We start from the raw sequence: 20,179 nt of genomic DNA on the forward strand, positions 1-20,179 counted from the left end.
TTCAGCCTGGCCTTCTCCGTGACGATCTTCTGCTCGGAGGCGGTGGTCGCCATCATAGTGCTGATGCTGAGGAGGTCGCGAGTGGTCGGCGGCGAGCTCGGGGGACCCAAGTGCCTCAAGTATGTGACGTCGGCTTTCTTCTTCGCACTGTGGATCTTCTACCTGACGATGTCCACGCTGGAAGTATATCACGTGATCAAGGGGTTCTAGGACGCGTCCTCGCACCCTTGCAACAACGAATAAGCGTGCAGTTTTCACATCCAGCACTAGTCACCATGGTTGTGGTTGCGTCATACTTAACCTAAGGCTTTTAATGATAAATCAAAATGTACTTAAGTCGGATGCGCCAGTCATACCGCTCGTAAACATGCAATAACCTAAACTCAAATTACGACGTCACGTGTGTCGGATGCGGCCGCATGATTGGCGCACGACGTACTCTAGATGCTCTGATTAGTCCACACAACTCTACTTTGTTCTGCTTGGTGGCCGCCATCTCGCGGCCAAAGCGTAGACTTCATTTTTGCCTTAAGCAAACGACAGGCCTGCCAACGTGCTAGATTATATTTTTGCTGATCAGTTTTACAACAGTACCTAGTACAAAAAATGAGACACACGTATTTGTTTCGCATCACGTGGCCAGTTTTCGTTTACATAACATTTAACACATGGTTACGCACTTTACGAGATAATCTTGAACTAGATTATAGTCTGAATTAGCCTTAGAGTATGCGAGTGTTCAAATAATATAGCCTACAAAGACTACGTCAACCTTAATTATTATATTGTTGTGAGTTACGCTGTTAAATCCGTATACAGAGTGTCGAATCTGGCGCGTCCAGTGTCCATTCCGTCTGAAAATGGTGATAGTCGAGTGGGCGCCACATTCGGGACACCTGTACAGTATAGTTCTAGTCATGTTAGTTATTATGCAATTTACGATTTAAAAAGTGATCAAAAAAGACCACGATAGTAAGGTAAAATGGGAATTCAAATTATACACACAAGAATAAAATTCAAAAGGCTGACGAGGGAACCAGTGGTAACACTAATTCTGATCGTGTACTGTAGGTAAAGGTATATTTACAAGTGTCATTCTAGTATTCGTGCTGTCGCCCCTTCAAAGCGACCGTCTCCGCCTTTGTGTCCCACCCCCGAGCTTCAACCCCGCAGAGAGAAAAGAATGAGCTTTTAAATATACCGGTACAACCCTTTTAGGTTTTGTACACTAAATCAAAAGCGCTAATAGTGAATTTTGTATGGAGAGTAGCTAGCCGTAGACCACCTGTAGCCGTTCAGTCATAATTTGATTCCTCCCATTACGTCCGCCGAAGGGTGGAAGCGCGAGCCCACGCTCGGTTCCTCAACTTCTTCAGATATTACTTCCAGATGGTTAACTCCTGCGTGTCTTTATTTTTCTCGTGGCGAGTCGCGACAATTCGAGCTGAACGGGACCAGAATCTGACCAGGCCCGGCTCCGGGATCCGTCCGGGGCCGGAGCCGCGTTCCGCATCGCCGACACGTGATAGTTGATGGCGGAGCCCCGGGCTGCCAGAGAGCGCCTCGAATTGTCGGAACTCCTTTGTGTATCGTGACACTAAAATTGAATGTACCTATACAGTGTGTTGTCTGATTATGTTTTGTTGTTTGCGGAATCACTAAATTGAGATCATCCCGTGTTTCATAGGGCTTCCAATAGATTTACCCCGGAATTGTTTCGGATTATTTCCCCGGACCACGGAACTCGACGATCATTTCACGGCTTCTACATTTTTTTACGTTGTAAATGTCTAATTCTACAGACGCTGTACCGTGTAAGTTGTCCAGGAGTCAAATAAAAGTCAACCTGTGGGTGTTTTAGAGGACATTGTACAAGTGTTTCTCCACAAAAACCTACCCAATTAACGTGCACCCCATAATTAAATTATCCTGCCCTCTGATGTAATTTCATTTACAAAACTGTATTTACACAAGTTTCGGTTTTCACACGTCCACTCTAAATATACTTACTTATTTATTCTGTTTTAAATTATATTTTTTTATTGATTGATTGTAGTTTAGACTGTTACATATCTTGGGCACAACAGTGCAAGCCAAATGAACCAAAAAAATTATATTCTAGATTGGATATTTGCTAGAGTTGTTGTAATGATGTTTAATTAATAATTAAAAAGAGAATGTTCGATTCAATAAAATATGTACCTAGTTAAGTGTCTGACTTTCTCTCTGACCCACAACAAACATTTTTTTCCACTTGCTGCAGAGATCCACCGGACGCTTTCTTCTCTTAATGCTCTTAACAAACAAAGCAAATGAAACATCTTTGCCGTTGCCCCGACTAAATACATAAAACCGAGATTGCGGTGAATTTATTTTTACGAACCTCCTTTGGGACGTCGCCTTATTAAATCCTTTTATTCTTGAAAAGGGCTCGGACGCGTCACAAAGGGAATTAGGTAAATCTGTTTTGCCACAACAGCGCAGTAATTACCTTTTACGCGATTATTTCATTAGCGATCACGCACTTGATGAAATTTCAGCCGCGTCGAATACCTCCCTTTGAAACTGAGCCCACCCCCGAGTGTCAGTTTAGCTGTTTGTGGGGGAACATTTCAAATTTGGCGGCGGCGAAAAATCGAAGAAGATTTGACAGCATTGACAGGTGTGGTGCGCGTGCGCAGACAGTTCAGTGACGTTACTGACGTTTGTAAATGGCAACCACCCCCGTTGTCATTTACGAATCGGTTTTAACATAGATTTTTTTATAAATAAATTTAGTAGAAATGAGTACGAAAACAGAAAAAGACAAGACGAAGCAATTACAAGATAAATGTCAGTCAGTGCTGAACGGTTTGTTGCGCGACGAGGATAATAAATATTGCGTGGATTGCGACTCAAAAGGTATGCATCATTAGTCTTGCTTGTAAAACGTTAAATATGAATTGATCTGGCGATTGTCGGGCGACGTGGCACGTCGGTCGCCCACTCGGATCTGCGAACGCAAAGATCTGGGCCCCCTCGAGGCGCGTCTTATCTTGTCCAGTTGTAACAATAGAGATAAAATGCCGCGCTTGTGCTAGCCAGACGCGATAATTGCGCGGATGTCAGATATCTTGTTTCGTTTCAGGTCCGAGATGGGCTTCCTGGAACATAGGGGTATTTTTATGTATAAGGTGCGCCGGCATCCACCGGAATCTAGGGGTGCACATTTCGAAAGTAAAGTCGGTGAACTTGGACACGTGGACCCCGGAGCAGGTGGTGTCGCTGCAACAGATGGGCAACTCGCGGGCGCGAGCCGTGTATGAAGCTAACCTCCCCGACAATTTCCGACGACCTCAGAACGACTCGAGCCTGGAGTCCTTCATCCGAGCAAAATATGAACACAAAAAGTACATAGCGAGAGAGTGGGTGCCCCCGACCTTGCCGAAAGTCAACTGGGAGAAAGAGATCGACGAGGAGATCGAAAAGCAGAAGCGGAAAAAGAAGACGGTCGTCGAGAAGAAGCCGCTGGCGAACGTGGAAGTCCCCCAGCTGCCCAAACCGAAGAACCCGAGCCCCAAGCCGGGCCGCGTGACGAACCCGCCAGAAACAAAGAAAGACAACGACCTGTTGGGGTTGCAGAACGGCGAGGACAGCTTCAGCGGGTTCCTGTCGGCCCCGTCCGCCACCGAGGAGGCCAAGAAGGAGGAAGAGAAGTCGGCGAAGAGCGAGGAGGAGAGCTTCTTCAACCAGATCGCCCCGACGGAGAAGGAGAAGGTCAAACTGACGAAAGACAGCATTCTAGCGCTCTACAGCAACACGCCAGCCAATAATTTTAACCAATTCCAAAGCCAGATGCCTTACCAGGGGAATTTCCCACCGCAGAATTTCCAGAGTTTCGGGGGTTACCCCCAACAGCAGACGTTCCCGGTGGCGCAGCCTGGCGGTCAGTTCGCCCAATGGGCCGGCCAATCGCAGTTCCCCGTTCAAGGCCAGATGCCAGCGACCCAAGTCGGCCAATTCCCCAATCAGTATCAAAACGGGCCCAGTCAGCAGTTCGGTAATTTCCAGAGCAACGGTCAGTTCCCGGCGACGCAGTTCGGACAGTTCCAGCAGAGTTTCAACGCTGCGCAAACGCCAAACCCGTTTTTCGCCAATCAGAATGGTTTGCAACAACAGTTCAGTAATTTGAGCTTGAACAATCCGCCTGCTGCGAACGCCGCGCCCACTCTGGCCACCAATATATGGCAGTAAACGTTATCTTAATAAATATTTAACTTATCTCATTTCCTTTTCTCTTCTTTCGTTGCTCACTATTCTCACTATTGTGACCTCAGTGATATTATAAAATTGTCTATTTTTTTAATTTTATCATTACTCGTAAGGGACGTTTTTATCGGTTATGTTACATGCACATTATATTATAGACTTGTGATTTATGAAATATAATAACGAAACTATTTATTGGGTGTTGCAATATTTTTACATGGAGGGAATTATTCTAAACGAAATTATCGAGTGCAAAAATTTAACGAGATGTAATGTTACATGTTCAAAGCGTTTTGCGTTGTTTCTTCTACCATTTAAGACTGTTGCAGTTCTTTTTGTTATCTAAGTTCAAACACTAAATTCTGTATTATATTATGACATACATATTATATACTTTTTCTTTGTTTTTCTTTTATAACTAAAGTGTATGAAAATTTTGATTGCTTATATATGTTGTAAGTAAATTTATGTCAATACAATGAAACAATAAATTTCTTTGAAATCGCTCGCTGTTCCAGGTTGATTATCGATTCCCGTCATAAAACCCATGAAAACTGAAAGGTCAGAAATGTATGAGCTCGCAAACCAATTAAGCTCACATGAAATATGTTTTCGCCGTAATTTATCGACGTCTTAGGTGATTCTGGCTTTAATGTACACCAATAAACTTTAGTGTAATGGTCGGTGCTATTAGGCTAAATCACCAAATTTACGCACGCACATATTAAAACCATTAAACGCTGAGGCTTTGATATGTGATCGAAAACCCCAAATAATACTGAATTACTCCACATTTTTACTCAAAAACCTGTCCAAACGCAGCTAAAATCATCATCACAGTCAAATTTTACAGTAATTTTAATTTTTTTATAGTGGTATTTTTCGATGAAGATTATTAGAATTTTACGATAATTGACACGTAGATAATTTAAATGAATAAATTATTGGACCATAAATTGGAAAGATAAGATAAATCCCATCATTAACCAGTAAAGATTAATGATCTTGAAATTTATTTACTGCTATCTGGTAATTTTTTTGTCATGTTGGCTGCACTTCTGATGCGCTTTTTAAACTTTTGTCAACATAACCTACAAAAAAAATAAACAAGAAAACAAGAGATTATGGCAAATTCGGGGGGCTTCAGGCGTCCCTGGTTTAAGAAACAACCTCAGATCAACCCCAAATTAGTGAGTGCCGCTGTTAATTTCGACAACGAGCCGAAATTTGGTTACGACGGATTTAAACTGTACTTTCCAGAAGAAAGTACGCCCGTTTCAATGTTATGAACAGTTCTGTAATTGATTTTTTTAGATGCAATAAAAGTTGAGTCAACTCTTAGACGTGTGTCTCAATGTGTAAAATTCATAGAACGCAATCAAGCAATGTATGACTTTAACACAGTGGAAATGCAAAAATGCTTCATTGTAGATTACAAGTTTATAATGTCAGATGAAGATGAATTGTGTACTGAATGGGGGGATTTGAAGAGTGAAATTATTGACAATACAGAGTTCTGTTTGGATTGTATGGGTCTGGCAATGCACCAGTGCATTATCAATGATTTTAACAAGAAGCAGAAAGATTCAGAAGAGGGGACTTTGCAGAAAAAGAATTTGGGTATTGTGAGGGCTAGGCTCATCAACCATGAACCCATTCAACAAATCAAAGATGTGAGAGTAAATTGCTATGGTTGGTTCATGATCTTTGCAAGATTGTTTTTATTGTGGGGTTGATTTACAGGTAAATTGGTCTCTCTCAGAGGCACAGTGATCAAGGCTGCCAACATCAAGATAATGTACCAGTACATGGCTTTTTCTTGCAGCACTTGTACAGGGATTCAAGTTGTTAGACAACCAGAGGGTGTCTTTACTTTACCCAACAAATGTGTAACTGAGGGTTGCAGAGCTCAGTCAAATTTCAAATCTTTACATGCCTCACCCTACACCAGGACAGTCAGTTGGCAACCCATAAAAATTCAAGAACTAGTTGGCAATGACCAGGTTTGCGCGTTTGTTTGTTTGTTTTTAAGTTTAAAATTATGATTAGTTTGAGAATGGTCGAGTTCCCAGGACTCTAGAATGTGAACTGACTGAAGACTTAGTCCACTGCTGTGTCCCAGGCGACGACATAACAATAACGGGCGTGATCAAGGTGTGTTAATCAACTTCACCCAAAGATTCTCACTTTGTGGGTTTCAGGTGCGCAACAGCGCCGAAAATTCCTACAAGAACAAACAAAACAGCGTTTTTCTCCTGTACATGCACGTCGTGTCGGTCGTTAATAATAAAAATCAAACTCAAGGCAGTTATGGAGCTTCTGAACGCATCACGTTCAACATCACAGACTACTACGCCATTCAAGTGAGCAGACGCACATGTCTCGTTTAGTTATTGTTGTAATATCTTTGCAGAAAATTCACGCAGAGCCCAATCTCTTCCGCTTCCTGGTCCACTCTCTTTGTCCCAGCATTTACGGCCACGAAGTCGTCAAAGCGGGACTACTTCTCGCGCTTTTCGGCGGGACAAAGTCCGATAAGAAACGCGCAGAGTCCCACGTCTTGATGGTGGGGGACCCGGGACTGGGAAAGTCGCAGATGATGCAAGCTTGCACCAACGTGGCCCCCAGAGGGGTCTACGTCTGCGGCAACACCAGCACGGGGTCAGGTTTGACCGTCACCATGACTAGAGAATCGGGAGGGGAGTTTGCTCTAGAAGCGGGGGCGCTGATGCTGGCCGATCAGGGTTGTTGTTGCATCGACGAGTTTGACAAAATGCCGACGCAACACGCGGTACGATGTGTCTCTAGATCTCGTATGTTTACACAAGAAACAGTGTCTTTTAGAAGCTATGGAGCAGCAGACCATCAGCATAGCCAAGGCCGGGATTGTTTGTACTCTACCGACGCGCACAACAATTTTGGCTGCTGCTAACCCGGCAGGGGGACACTACAATAAAGCCAAAACAATTGCGGAAAATCTGAAGATCAGTTCCCCAATGTTGTCCCGTTTCGACCTGATTTTCATCCTGCTGGACCAACCTAATGAGGTTTGTTTTGTTTGGTCCAAGTGTGCTGTGTCTGTCATTTTTGACATAAGCATAAGACAATCATTCAAGGTCATTTGTTTCAGGAGTTGGATATGATGCTCTCGGAGCATGTCCTGGCGCTTCACTCTGGTAAACAAAGCTCTAGTTCTTTTTTGAACAGAAGTACATCCTCGAGCGTTAATGATGTTAGCTTAAGGTAAGTCTTCGCGAGTTTGGATCATTTGTGAGACTGTCACTTGTAGAGGGCGCTTGTGCTTGCAAAATAGCGAAGAAATCGATCACTTGCCGCACAGTTTATTCAGGAAATATATAGCGTACGCACAAAAATATGTCAGTCCTCAACTGTCTGAAGAGGCAAAGCAAGTTTTGAGAGAGTTTTATTTTAAATTGCGAAAACAATTCCAAAATGGCGAGTGTACCCCTGTTACGACGAGGCAGTTGGATTCTTTGATCAGGCTGACCCAAGCGAGGGCCAAAGCTGAGTTGAGAGAAGAAGCTACGAAAGCGGACGCCTTGGATGTTGTGGAAATCATGAAAGAAAGCTTGATCGATATTTTTACAGACGATGGAGGTCAATTGGACACTACGAGGTCGCAAAATGGAACTGGAATGAGTACTAAGAAACAAGTAGGGTGGTAGAAAACGTTTGGGTGTCAATACTAATTGGGTAAAAATTTCAGATAGTCAAATTGTTGAGGTTGATGCAACAGAGAGCAGAAGCTCAGGCGACGTCAATTTTTACGACGAAAGAAATCAGAGAGTTGAGCGAAGAGGCCGGAATTGTTCAGTCCAAATTCTACAACGTCCTTCAGAGCTTAAATCTTCAAGGTTTCATTTTGAATAAAGGCGCCAACAATTACCACCTTGTCACAGCAGACTTATAGTTATGTAATTTTGTAAATAAATCTTTAAAACTCGTCAGTTAACTATATTTAAATGGAACAATAAACAATGATGATGAATGACATAGAATAACAATAACTACATTACTTGTGCCCCTCAGGCTGAACAATACTGGGTAATATTTACAATCACGTTACTCAGGCCCCCCTCTGTTGACGTACGCGATCTCCTCGTCGCTCATGGGGCGCCGTTTCCACCTCGGTGGAATCTGAAAGTCGTAAATCGCCTCGCCTGGTTGACTGGGGGCAGCTTGACTTGTCGAAGCAGGAGGGGCGGCAGTCGTCGTCGCCTTCTGGTCACGAGACGCGCCGTATCTGAACCTGATCGACGGTGATCTCGCAATGGCACTAGACAAGGTTCTGTTGACAATATTCGAGAAAATCATCGCGTCGCAGTGAGATAACCTAAAAGTTTGACGGTCATCCGGTGATAGGTTTGACAGATGGGCATGGTACTTACGATGGTAAATGTCTTAGAAAGGTGGTCGGACCTGGGTCATGAACAGGTTAATTCGCCAGATGATTAGGTAAACGAAAATGTGCAGGAATCGGCCCAATTGGCGCAAGCGCACGCGCGATTTATCAAAATTTATTAATAGAGAAAGAAGTGGACAGATATTGATCGACCTTTGGAAATTTACCGGTTTGAGATCAATTACGGTTTCGGCTGTGGACAAATTTAAACTATGTTAGTAAAGGAACGAGTTTTTCGAGTTGTTATGTGGCGTTTTAGTTTCGTATTTTTGACCACGTTGATGTAGTCCTCGGTAGTATAGTGGTCAGTATCCCCGCCTGTCACGCGGGAGACCGGGGTTCGATTCCCCGCCGGGGAGGCTTTTTTTTATTTCTTTCTTAACATTACTGTTAAATAAAAGACATTCGTTTTGCAAATTGTATATTCCAAGTACAAATCCTACAAATCTATCGTTGCAGTCACACTATTTTGTTAATTTCCTTTTCCGTGCCCACTTGCATATCGGTCTTTCTGTCCAGCGGAACCCTCAGCTGTTTTAACACCAGTATCGCCATTGTTGTTCACACTACCAGGAGCAGCCTCCGGAGTGTCTGCAGCGTCTTCTGCAAAAGCATAGTCTTTAAAAGCTTCCGGTTGAGGATTTAACACTAACTTGGTGGAGAATTTGGTGAGGAAGTCGCCATAGCCACCCCCACGACCACCAGGAAGAGTATCACCTAGGAGAGACAAAACTGTACGAAATTGGAACAATATGGACCACTTACTAAATTCGACTTCATCGCCATTGGTTGTTGCGGAACACACCAAGACCAGCCGCGGCGCAGCCTGTTTCTTTATATACCGCATGAAAAGAAAAGGGCAAAATTAACATACCCACACACATTCATAAATTAACGAGGAACAATAAAAAATTAGTTGAATTGCTGGTTTCTTATGAGACCAACGGCACTCACGCCGTCCAAAACACGCCGATGATGTGGTAAACGTCGAAAAAAATTAATCGGCTTCACACGACTGGTTTGGTGCAATTTGTAAAGGTGGATGATGCGAAAATTATGCAAAATGGGACGAAAGGGAACGACGAAGGTCGGCGTCATCAGCCCGTCAAGGTTCCGGAACAAAGAGTCTGTCGATGCGATTATCCACGCCACTGTGTGCAGAAGCTCGAAGATTTCGTAATAAAACAGTGAATCAGAGGCATGACTTTATTGACTAAGATTGATGAGCGCTCTGGTGGAGCTCCTGTCGACGCCCTTGCACATGAACCCCTCGATGATGTTCGCCGCCTCCCTGAGCATGATGAGACGGGGTCTCGTGGTGGATCTTCACGTCAATTTGTCCGTTATTTTGGGGGAGTGAGGCGGCGACAGAAGCCACGGTGGCGGCCACGAAAAGCGCGCAGAACTGAAAGCAAAGGCGCGGAGTCACAAATCAGACACCAAACTGTACTTACGAGGAAGCGAGTCATTTTGGGGCCCATGGATGAGAGTAACAGAGGGTCAGGGTTGATTCTTATTTATAGAAAATTTTGCAAGATAATAAAAAAAGTTTAGCACTGGGAGTGGTTGCGTTCTGTGGGTGAAGTGTTTTCAAACCCGTTTCAGGTATTTTGGGGTGATAAATGTTTATTGGGTCATTTATAACACTGGTGATTAATTTACATTTGCATCTAAACAAGCTAAAAACGAACTTCTCAGAATAAAAACAAATTTCAAATAACAGTTCACCGGATTTTATTGCAAATTTATTAAAAACAATGGCTGGAACAGTTTATTCTTTGTAAACTGTGCAATAATTTTATTCAGCAACATCGGGACCCATAAACTGTTTTTAAATGTAAATCGGCGCGAATAAGACAGCCAGATCCGGACGATTTACATTTTACAACCGTTTATTTAACATTCTTGAAATAGCTTTACGATTCGGTAGAATCTGACACCTTTTAATTGCATTGTTTATCGGATTTCTGCTGCAATTTTGAGTTAAAATGGATTTACAAGAATTAATCAAATCGTTTAATATTTCCGTTAAATAATGTACCGTTAATATGGAGTAAAGGAACTTATAAATAAATTCAAATGTTCCAATTTGTTTATTTTAGCTTGTTTTCATTCATTTTGTACCCCTAATCTGCCCCCACGCAGCCCCAAGTACAAGTGTCAATTGTAGAGGGCGCTCAGGCACAATATTCGTCATTTTTCCTGTCACAAGAAGCATTTTATTTACAAATGAGCAAGTTTAACGATAAAATTGCAATTCGGAACGTTTTTACCGTTATTTTTGAGATTCGGCTGTAAAAACACACACATAACCTAAAATAGTGTGTATCAAGGCCGCAAAGTGCATCTTTTTTTTGTCCGAGCTGAGTTTTTGGGGCGAGGACAAAAGGCACTTTTTGGCAGAGGTGCACATTAAATTTTCTAGGCGACCGCACGAACTACAAATTAGTGATTTGTTTACTTTAAAGAAAAATATTTCAACAGAAATTTTCACACCAAAATGAAAATACAAACGAATAAAATAAGAAACAAGAATCTTGTCACGTCTGTTTAAGAGTGGAACTTTTTCTCTTCGCACATGTAATTTTTTATGCAAACACCAACGATTAGACTTGATTTATAAAAATAAATGTCGCATCGATAACGAAAATAAACATTTCCTTGACTTTGAACTAAAACTGAAAGTTAAACACTCAAAGGTAACTACCTTGACCTCTCCACCAACAATTATTGTTGTGTTATTAAATACGCCATAAATAATAATTATCACAACAAAACAGTTGCAGGTGTACCTATTCCCACAAAAAACATGTAAATTACGCTAATTTTAATCAGCAATTAATTGCCAATTTGCGTATTGCGAAATCCGATTGACTAATCGCTCAAATAAAATAATTTCTCGCAAAAACCGTCACGTTTCTTTGGCCCATCGCGAGTGGAGTACAGTCGAACGCAGACATAATGTCCGGACACCTTGAACGCTGATTAATTCACTCGTGATTTTTATCGCCTCCACTTAAGTGTAATTAGGCATATTTCGCTATTGCCATGGGGTATGCATATGTGATTAGCAAAACCTCCAGGATATGACGATTTCCCGATGGAATTTGATCATCTGGGCCACCATTTGCGCAACTCTGAATCCACCAACTTGATACTTTTCGAATAATTTATGCTGCACCTGTCGGACCAACCACGATCTCCCCATCCTCATCCTCTTCCACCAGGTATAATTGAAAGTGAATTTCAGAATGAAGATTTCATTCAAAAAACTTCAGTTGCAACAAAAGAGTGAAACGGTGTGCAGCGACACAACAAAGATGCATCTTGTAAGTGCAAACCTGACCCAATCTTCTGCTTCCAGACAAATCACAACACCTCTACTCCAGTTACCGCTATTTTTTTATTTCTTCATATTTATTGTGTCTTATTTACTTTTTCCGTTATCGTTATCGGTCTAAAACTGTTTTTCCGTTTCAGCGATAAACTAACGGCACAAGACATTGTAGCGATGTCCTTGAAACGTTTCAGTTCGTTTATCACTCTGACACAATAATATACTGACCTTATGCCATTTACGTAACATTCAATACCCACCGAGATTTTTTATTTTTTTTGCCACTTTAATTTCACCCAAAATTCTACTTTCTTCTCTTTAAAAGTCACAATTTTGATTTGCCAATTGAACTACTTTCAAATGTGACGTCAGTGCCGATAAATTACCAAAAGTCGTGTACCTAATTACAGACCGAAATGTCAAAGCGTCGCTAGTTTGCGAGGTTCGGTGAATAATCACCAGAGGCGTGGCGCTCGGCGCCAAATGTCACCTGTCAGTCCTGTCACAGCGTGGTCACAGCTGCGAAAGCTTTTCTAGTTCCCTGTGTATCGTTTTACGAATTTTATGGACTGCAGCCTTGCACAAATCGAAGAGTTGCTTAACGCAGACGATTTGGGTCAAACAGGTTAACATCGCGTGGGTCTCAAAAAGGAAAATTGTTAGGAAACATGATCATGAATTAATTAGTTGACCTTCTGTCTCCGTACAAAGACCACTGACGCTCCGACAAGAATTTTTATGTCTCTGAATTATTTTTCAGCGACTTTGGATTTTTCTCTTGGCTTTGTTCTTGCACCAGAGTCAGTCTGTAGACATCGAGGAACCCAAAAACTACGGTCCCAAGATTATACCGTCGAACATACCGAAAGCCAGACAAGCTCTGGGTTATGACAAATACGAGAAGCAACCAGTCGAGAGCTCCAGGAAATTGGGAAGGAAGTTCTACCCCTACGGGAACAACTGGGAACAGTACGAGGTCCCCCAGGTCCACTACAACTTCGGGTTCCACCAATAAAAATTGTTAAAAGTATTTATTGTGATGTAGAGTACATAAATAAAGATCACTATTGTCTGTTATAAAGATTTGTGTTTTTGGTAAAATGCAGTGAGGACGCTGGATCGCTCCCCACGTTCAAATCCAGAGAGACTGGTGGCAGACTGATCTGCCATTGCGCCATCAGCGCTGTCGCGAACTCGAGGATCTTCCTCAAGATCTTGATTCCGATCAGAGTGAAAGAATGCAAAGATCCGATCTTGTTGATGACTGTCATGTACACGCTGCGGATGAGGTCGTAATTGTCGGTGACCACCGCGTACATCCTCGACGCCAGCTCCCCCTTGAACTTGAGGAAGATCTCGATGAGGCGAAGAATCTCCATGTGGGGCGACAGCAAGTCCCTCGTCTCCGCCGGCGGTTCTTCGACGACTTGCGGCTGGGGCTGCGATTCGTAGTCCCCGTCGAGGGTGTAGCCGGCTGATTTTGACAGAAGGGCGACGAGGGAGTTGGCTGATTCGCCTCTGGAGTCGGAGTCGAGGCCGATGGTGAAGGAGCCGTCTGCGTTTTCGACGCTGTAGATCCTGCAGGAGGCCAGAGCGAACAAGGAAATCTGCCAGAAGGGGTTGCACAGTTATCAGTTAAGAAAGTTGATTGAAGAACTCACCAAAGATGTTAAGACTGAGAGGTCCATGACTGGGTGGAGTTTGAACGTGGTGCACTGGAAGGTGGTGTGGAAATGAAAATCGACGTTTTGGGGAGGAATTTATAGGACGAAGAGGGTAATTAGTTGGTCGTTAAGGGCGACGCTCTCGAGGGTGCAGAGAAATGCATTTCTTTTGTCGACGATTGGTGCACTTTCTAATTCAGAGTCGCTTTCAATCTCGCAGCAGACGATTTTTAAAATAGAAAAAAAGAGATATTACAAAGTGTCTATAAAAGAACGTAGGTATATCAAGAGTCCTGTGGAATTGTGCGGCTCTATAATTTTATTGTGTCGAACTATGTCGAGCCGTTGAAGCCGTCAAATCAGATCAGTCAATGTCAGATTATTAAGGGTGACCGATACCAGCGTTGACTAGAGTGTATTTCATTAATTGCAAAGAACTCAGTTAATACGCAATCATTCGTCAAGTATCATACATCAAATTAAAGGTTTTTTAATTCTCCAGACCGCAGCGTTATACTTTTTTTTATAAGAGAAAAAGATTGTCTGATGATATGATAAAAACCTAAAGTGCGCGGCTTTAATTCGATTTTTTATTACCTAAATTTCAATATTATGCTTCCAGATTTTGTAGAATGAATCTAAATAAGTTTACTGAGTCCGCTGCGTTGTGAAATTGTGGATGAAACATTTGTTTTTTTTATATTGAGCTTAATGTAAAAGTTAAATTTTTCGTCTTCCAGGCGAACATTTCGTTAGAATATTTTGTAATTCTATACAATATATTTACCTTTACCTACTACATTAAATAACAATTAAAAAAAAACATAAGTTGTGGAAGTTATTCATTTATAAATTTGCGAATAAAAACGGTTTTAGTTCATCGCTTTTGCCACCAGAGGCAGTAGAGGCACATCTTTTCTCCGATTTCAAAACTACCTACCTGTTTAGGAACGGGACAAATCCGGGGGTTAGTTTGGGCCGCCGATCAGTTTTCAACCAGGAAATTTTATGACTACAGATAATACCCTGTCCCGGTATTATTCGAATTTCTTCAGAAATTCTAATATAAACTATGACCGTACAGAGCGAATTAATTTTTGCTTTTTTTTTATGAAAACTAATTGTTGGAATTAAATATTAGGTTTTTTTAAAAATATGTACGTATAAAAATAATGAATAAATTGTTGTCTAATTTAGTCCGCACATTATTACGTCAACGTCATTAACATTATAAAATATATATACCGGGTGTATTATGAAAAATCTTTGGTGCTGTAACTTCCTTATTTTTCAGACGATTTTAATAATTGATGTGTCAAGCAAAATCGTTTTAAATGGGCTACAATTTGAATTGATCCAATATTTGTTCTTGAGTTCTGTTTTTGACAAATGATAGTCAACTTTTTTTTTCAAATTGCACTATTAACTTTTTTTGCTCAGTTTTATAGAGATTTTTATTTAGAATATGAAAATGTAAACAACATGTTCATGCATAGAATCAAAAAGAAGAAATTAAAAAATAACGTTTTTTTTTTAATCAAGCAGTCACATTAAACAGTAATAAAAGTGCATTCTAGACAATGTCTATTTGACTCCGTCGATAACAGAAATGATTTAGTAACAAGAATCGTAGCAGTATGTGAACAAATACCACCAGAATTTTTATTAAACGCCGCAATAGGCGTCAGTGGAAGCTGTCGAATGTACCTTAGAGAGAATGGAGGTAATTTCGAACATTTGCTATAGTAAAGTTATGGTTACTTGATTTTTGGAAATTCAATTTTTTTTAATTAAAAACAAATTTTTGATTTTTTATTTTAATGTTTGTGTTTCAGAAGATAAACATCTATCAGAATAAAAATAAAAAAATATACAGTGCAACTTAAAAAAACAAAGTTAGCTGCGGTCTGTCAAAAAATATAATGTCAAAAAAAAATTATAGCATGTCGAGCTATAGTGTTTCTAAAACGAATTTTGTTTGATGTATCATTTATTAAAATCGGATAAAAAATAAGGAAGTTATAGCACCAAAGGTTTTTCATAATACACCCGGTATAACAAATTAAGTACAGAAATATTGATTTATAAATTAAAGTATGATCGTATGAAAAGCTTTGTGCGTTGTGGAGTATGCAGGTAGGTATATGTATAAATCACAAAAAGAAATCGCGAATTGGTAATTATCTACTCCTTCGCGAGACCAGTAGTTCCATTGCAAAATAGGTGGATTTTTGGTGGTCATTTGAATGTCACAATGACGTGAGAAGTATAAAATTACAAGAAAAGCTTTCTTTTCTTTTACTAAAGCAATCAAAGTATTGAATTGATCTCATCAGTTCATCATGTAAAAGAAACTTTTAAAAAACGCAAGCCATTGCTCAAATCGTTGATAACTGGCTGCGACTTCGCAGGTAATAAACTGGATATACATACAGCAGCTATACCGCAGATCAAAATCACTCATTTGGCAAGAAAATCGCTACAAAATTGTAACAATAAATATCACTTTTGTAATAAATGAATTGGAGTAGATAGAGAGTGATAGAATGATAGGAGTAATAAATTAGGGAATTAAAAAAATTAAAACCTGTATTTCTTTTTTCTTGTTTTTTGCCTAATACTTTACGGAATTAGAAAAAATCTTGTATGTAATTCGTTGCAAAAACATACGACGTCTAATGTGTCTAATGCGGAAAAGACATTTATTTATGGGCGTGAATTTTGGGACTTCATATTATTGGACCATTTTAATCTATTATAATATTAATAATTTTATTATTCGACAATTTTCCAGAAGAAAATTATGTCTTACATTTTTAGACAAAATAAGAAATGTATTTATTGTTTGTCTGATAAACCAGATTAAACCATAAAACTCCGAGAACCTTTCGGTAAGGGCATGGAAACGGTCAGAGCCTCAGGGCTTATTATTTCAGGTAAAAATTCAGTTTGGTTTCCATACTTATCTATATACTCTACTGTGTATTAGTGGCTGCGTTATAAAGGTGGCAAAACTGAAACACTTCGCCAGTATCGGTCACCCTTAAATGTTGACGTCTTAATTGTTTTGCTTGTGATTTTCTTCAGTTTTTCTATATTCTAATTATTTTTCATCTTACAACAGTCTGTCATTAATGGACTTGCATAACCTCTGTTTTTCTATTTGGTACCACAATATGCTACAGAGCGGCAAAAATCAAATATATTCCACAGGACTCTTGATATACCTACATTCTTTTATAGACACTTTATATAATTGGATAAATCTGTCATGGGACAAGTTATTGATTCAGAAAATATTGCAGCCGGTGTTGGCGATTTCTTTGTTGCTGACGTTGCTGCTTAAAATAAAGAAATTTGCATACAAACTCGATGTTTGTTGATTGCATGCTGCAATTATAAATAACAAGGATTTTATTTTGCACGAAGTAGTATGACAAGAAATTTTTTTGAGTGTTGTTTCTTCTAAATAATTCATCAATTCTCGGTACAACTTGGTGAACGTCGTCATAAAAATGGTCGGCTTCTTCGGCGGGAAAATGTTCCCGAAATTCTTGATAAGAGATGACAAAATTAAATTTGAGGGAAAAAAACAATCGAACTTCGATTCATAGTTGACTGATTTTTATTTGATCTTATTGTACATAATGAATGAATATTTGAATTTTTAATTTATTTGAGGTGTATATTAAATGCCTCGAAGGTTTAAAACAACTAAACAAATAAATTATATAATAAGAAATCATAATGTGCTTAAAAATTAATTATTTATGCAAGGTTCTGTAAACACATCTTTACGAAAAAAAAGAAGGTTAGCCGGCAAAATGGAATGTATACATTTCCATAAAAAAATAATTTGTTTATGATTCTAATGAATAATAAAAAATCAAAAATATTGTTTATTTGTCTAGACACCATGATACTAAAGTCATTAGTAATAACATCGTTTAAGTGATCTCTTAATAATTTGGCAATCGTAAAATCTAACTTTCTCCTTGTACCAAAACTCCACATTTCTCGCAGAATCTTTTATAGCAAGACTAATTGCGAAAAAAAATGTGTTTGTTTAGTCATAAATTAGTAAATAAGTTTTATTTTGCAAATGATAAGGGTTATTTATGCAAGATATGTATGATGGACTAATTTTTTACAAGTGGAAAGTTTGCACACACGAGCGCAGCAACGGAAATGATGTGTTTTATGCATTTCTGGTGGCAAAAAGCAATCACACAAGTTGGAGAATACTGAAAAAAATATTTTAACTGGTTCCTAAACACGACGAAAAGTGAAAAGTTGCTAAAAGCAGCACAATCTTGCCAAACTAGCATATTAGAAAAATATACAGGGTGATTCACGTAGCCTGTTCGTTAGAAACTTTCTGATTTCCCAAAATCGTATTAATATGAAAACTAGTAACCGACTATAATCGACTGCTGCAAGTTCAAATGAAATATTTTCAGAATGGCGCCACTTCCGGAAATCGACGCCATCTTTGTTTTTTTTTAATGGAAAGACCTCATTTTGATTTCATATTTGGATTCTACGTTAAATTTTGAGTTTAGAACGTCCTTTTGTCAACACTTATCTGTCATAGTTTTTGACGTATGTCATCTTTTTTGCAAAAAATCGGGGTCGCAGGGTTTCATTAAAAAATATATAACTCCTGAACCATTGGAAATAAATAATTGATTTTTTTTTAAATTAAATTGTTAAAGGTTTGGTCGATCTTTTGGCGCGTTAGTGAGATTTTTTTTATGTTTCATACGCCTACTGAAATTTTTTAAAATTGATAATAAAAAAATGTCGAAAACTTTATTTTTTTAAATGGCAACTACTTATTAACATTGAATATGCCTATTTTCAGCCGTTTTGGCGTAATTTCTATTTTTCGAATAAAATATTCTTTTTTTTTATCAAGCAATTATTTTATTTGAATTTTTATTCAAAAATCGCGTTGCAATAAATGTAAATAACAACAAAATAATAAAAGATAAGCAAATTTGTGGGCAAGGAGGCTGTTGTGTCTTTCTCTTTTACAACCGACGGTCATTTGTTTAGTTCGTATGCTTGGGAACTTTCTTCAGTGTATAACCTCACTTTCATGATCATTTTAATGTAAAATGTAAACGAAATCATTAATTTAATTAAATTGTCGCATTTAAAAATGAAGAAAACTGGTTGGTTAGTTCCAATAAGAACTGTCTTTTGCAAAAGAAATACTTCACACCACTGTTTGTTCCCTGAAGAAATCACATTATGGTTTGACAGCTGATGAAGCTACGCCACAAAAGCAAGTAAGCTTTTGAACGCCCTTTACAAAGCTTTGAAACATAACTCAATAGTTGTTTTTGAACTTTTTTTACTTTTGCAGAAAGCTTATCTAAGTCTTTTGTTAACTCGTGTCTATAGTTTATTCACGATGAATGTGGATAAGGGGTGGCTATGACATCTGGTAACATTGTTGGTAGTAACCACAGAACAAATAAAATTCCCTAATAGAAACTGATAGCTGTCGTGTTAGGTTAGATTAATCAAGGTTAAATTATGTGACGGAAACACCGTTGCCAATTTTTCAGTTGAATCATAATTAAATAATACTTAATTAAAAACAGGATTTTCTAATGAAATTAAAATAGACAGCATTGTTCAGATTTGAATGTCGAAATAGTCATATCATATTTCATATTTCTGACAGGAAAAAATATAAAATTGAGTCACTTTATCCAACATGATAAATCACAGCCACCCCTTATCCACATTCATCGTGAATACACTATATTTTATTCATGAGACAAAAATTCAATGAAAATTTGAATGATATTGGTACCACTGTAATCTAAATTCACTTCCGGTTGTCAGCTTTGACAGTGTTGACGGGCAAATTTGAAATTTACCATCAAAGGTTCATTTTTGTAAATAATAGCAAAAACATAACCGACATAACCTATTTTTTTTAATGTCGTGTCAAGTTAAAACATCCGGTCAGTGCCAGTTACGAGGCAAAAAAATACCAATATTTTTCAATTGTTTCATTACCAACAGCAATGAAATAACATTGAAATACAAAAATATCTAATAAAATTGTTTTCCTTTCTATTATAATCCAAATTTGAAACTGTAGTGACTTCTCAGGTTAATCCTTTTCTTGTATTTTTTTGTTGTTCTATAGGCAGTCATTCATCAAAACTCAAAAAATTCCAAACTTTACAAACCACTAAAATTTCAGGTATTAATTATTTAGGCAAACAATTACTTGTCCGAATGGTGCGAAATTCTTATCATTTCATTCATGATTCATTAATTCCAAGCATAATCATCTGGTGATGATACATTGACAAATAATAACGAATTTGCAGAATTCTTCGGTTGACAAACTCGCCAAGACCTTCGAAACACCTCAAAATTACCTCGAGACCAAATGTTTATTGCATCTCTCTTTCCAGCTAATCTGAAACCAAACGACCTGAGGAATTCTAAATCAATTATTCCTCGTAGACTGTCATTAAG

At 39.0% G+C, this 20,179-nt stretch overlaps 5 protein-coding genes, 1 long non-coding RNA gene and 1 other non-coding gene across 10 annotated transcripts in view; 5 read left to right on the forward strand and 2 right to left on the reverse strand.

Moving 5' to 3' along the window:
* The window catches only part of Calx (sodium/calcium exchanger 3), a 38,130-nt gene extending 35,920 nt beyond the window's left edge, over positions 1-2,210 (forward strand). For both annotated transcript variants that reach the window (XM_069039928.1, XM_069039929.1), the window contains exon 7: positions 6-2,210. In XM_069039928.1, coding sequence (XP_068896029.1) covers positions 6-210 — 205 coding nt within the window. In that variant the 3' untranslated portion in view covers positions 211-2,210. The remainder of the gene's footprint in view (positions 1-5) is intronic.
* Positions 2,211-2,673: 463 nt separating this feature from the next.
* On the forward strand, positions 2,674-4,752 carry LOC138124770 (stromal membrane-associated protein 1). Its single transcript, XM_069039931.1, has 2 exons — positions 2,674-2,901; positions 3,128-4,752. The coding sequence occupies exons 1-2, from the start codon at positions 2,784-2,786 to the stop codon at positions 4,231-4,233; spliced, it is 1,224 nt and encodes a 407-aa protein (XP_068896032.1). The 5' UTR covers positions 2,674-2,783; the 3' UTR covers positions 4,234-4,752.
* A 508-nt stretch (positions 4,753-5,260) lies between these two features.
* LOC138124769 (DNA helicase MCM8-like) lies at positions 5,261-8,212 on the forward strand. Its single transcript, XM_069039930.1, has 10 exons — positions 5,261-5,514; positions 5,563-5,940; positions 5,992-6,251; positions 6,298-6,402; positions 6,450-6,611; positions 6,662-7,039; positions 7,083-7,295; positions 7,379-7,491; positions 7,538-7,922; positions 7,976-8,212. Exons 1-10 carry the CDS (start codon positions 5,373-5,375, stop codon positions 8,177-8,179), a joined length of 2,340 nt encoding a protein of 779 aa, XP_068896031.1. The 5' UTR covers positions 5,261-5,372; the 3' UTR covers positions 8,180-8,212.
* A 746-nt stretch (positions 8,213-8,958) lies between these two features.
* On the forward strand, positions 8,959-9,030 carry TRNAD-GUC (transfer RNA aspartic acid (anticodon GUC)). Its single transcript has one exon. It is a non-coding gene; the product is annotated as a tRNA-Asp (tRNA).
* A 49-nt stretch (positions 9,031-9,079) lies between these two features.
* Positions 9,080-12,416, reverse strand: LOC138124773 (uncharacterized). 3 transcript variants are annotated; one of them, XR_011157260.1, is made up of 5 exons: positions 12,237-12,416; positions 10,126-12,187; positions 9,437-10,076; positions 9,325-9,388; positions 9,080-9,274 (listed from the first exon to the last, which is right to left on the reverse strand). It is a non-coding gene; the product is annotated as an uncharacterized lncRNA (long non-coding RNA). The 3 variants fall into 3 exon arrangements; XR_011157261.1 differs by having other exon boundaries at positions 10,126-12,215; positions 12,269-12,414; XR_011157262.1 differs by having other exon boundaries at positions 12,269-12,413.
* Positions 11,859-13,089, forward strand: LOC138124772 (uncharacterized). Its single transcript, XM_069039934.1, has 2 exons — positions 11,859-12,000; positions 12,769-13,089. Exons 1-2 carry the CDS (start codon positions 11,923-11,925, stop codon positions 13,021-13,023), a joined length of 333 nt encoding a protein of 110 aa, XP_068896035.1. The 5' UTR covers positions 11,859-11,922; the 3' UTR covers positions 13,024-13,089.
* LOC138124771 (uncharacterized) lies at positions 13,025-13,891 on the reverse strand. Its single transcript, XM_069039932.1, has 2 exons — positions 13,670-13,891; positions 13,025-13,615 (listed from the first exon to the last, which is right to left on the reverse strand). The coding sequence occupies exons 1-2, from the start codon at positions 13,694-13,696 to the stop codon at positions 13,073-13,075; spliced, it is 570 nt and encodes a 189-aa protein (XP_068896033.1). The 5' UTR covers positions 13,697-13,891; the 3' UTR covers positions 13,025-13,072.
* Positions 13,892-20,179: the final 6,288 nt, after the last annotated feature.

Source organism: Tenebrio molitor, chromosome 2 (assembly GCF_963966145.1).
Source record: "Tenebrio molitor chromosome 2, icTenMoli1.1, whole genome shotgun sequence".
NCBI lineage: Eukaryota > Metazoa > Arthropoda > Insecta > Coleoptera > Tenebrionidae > Tenebrio > Tenebrio molitor.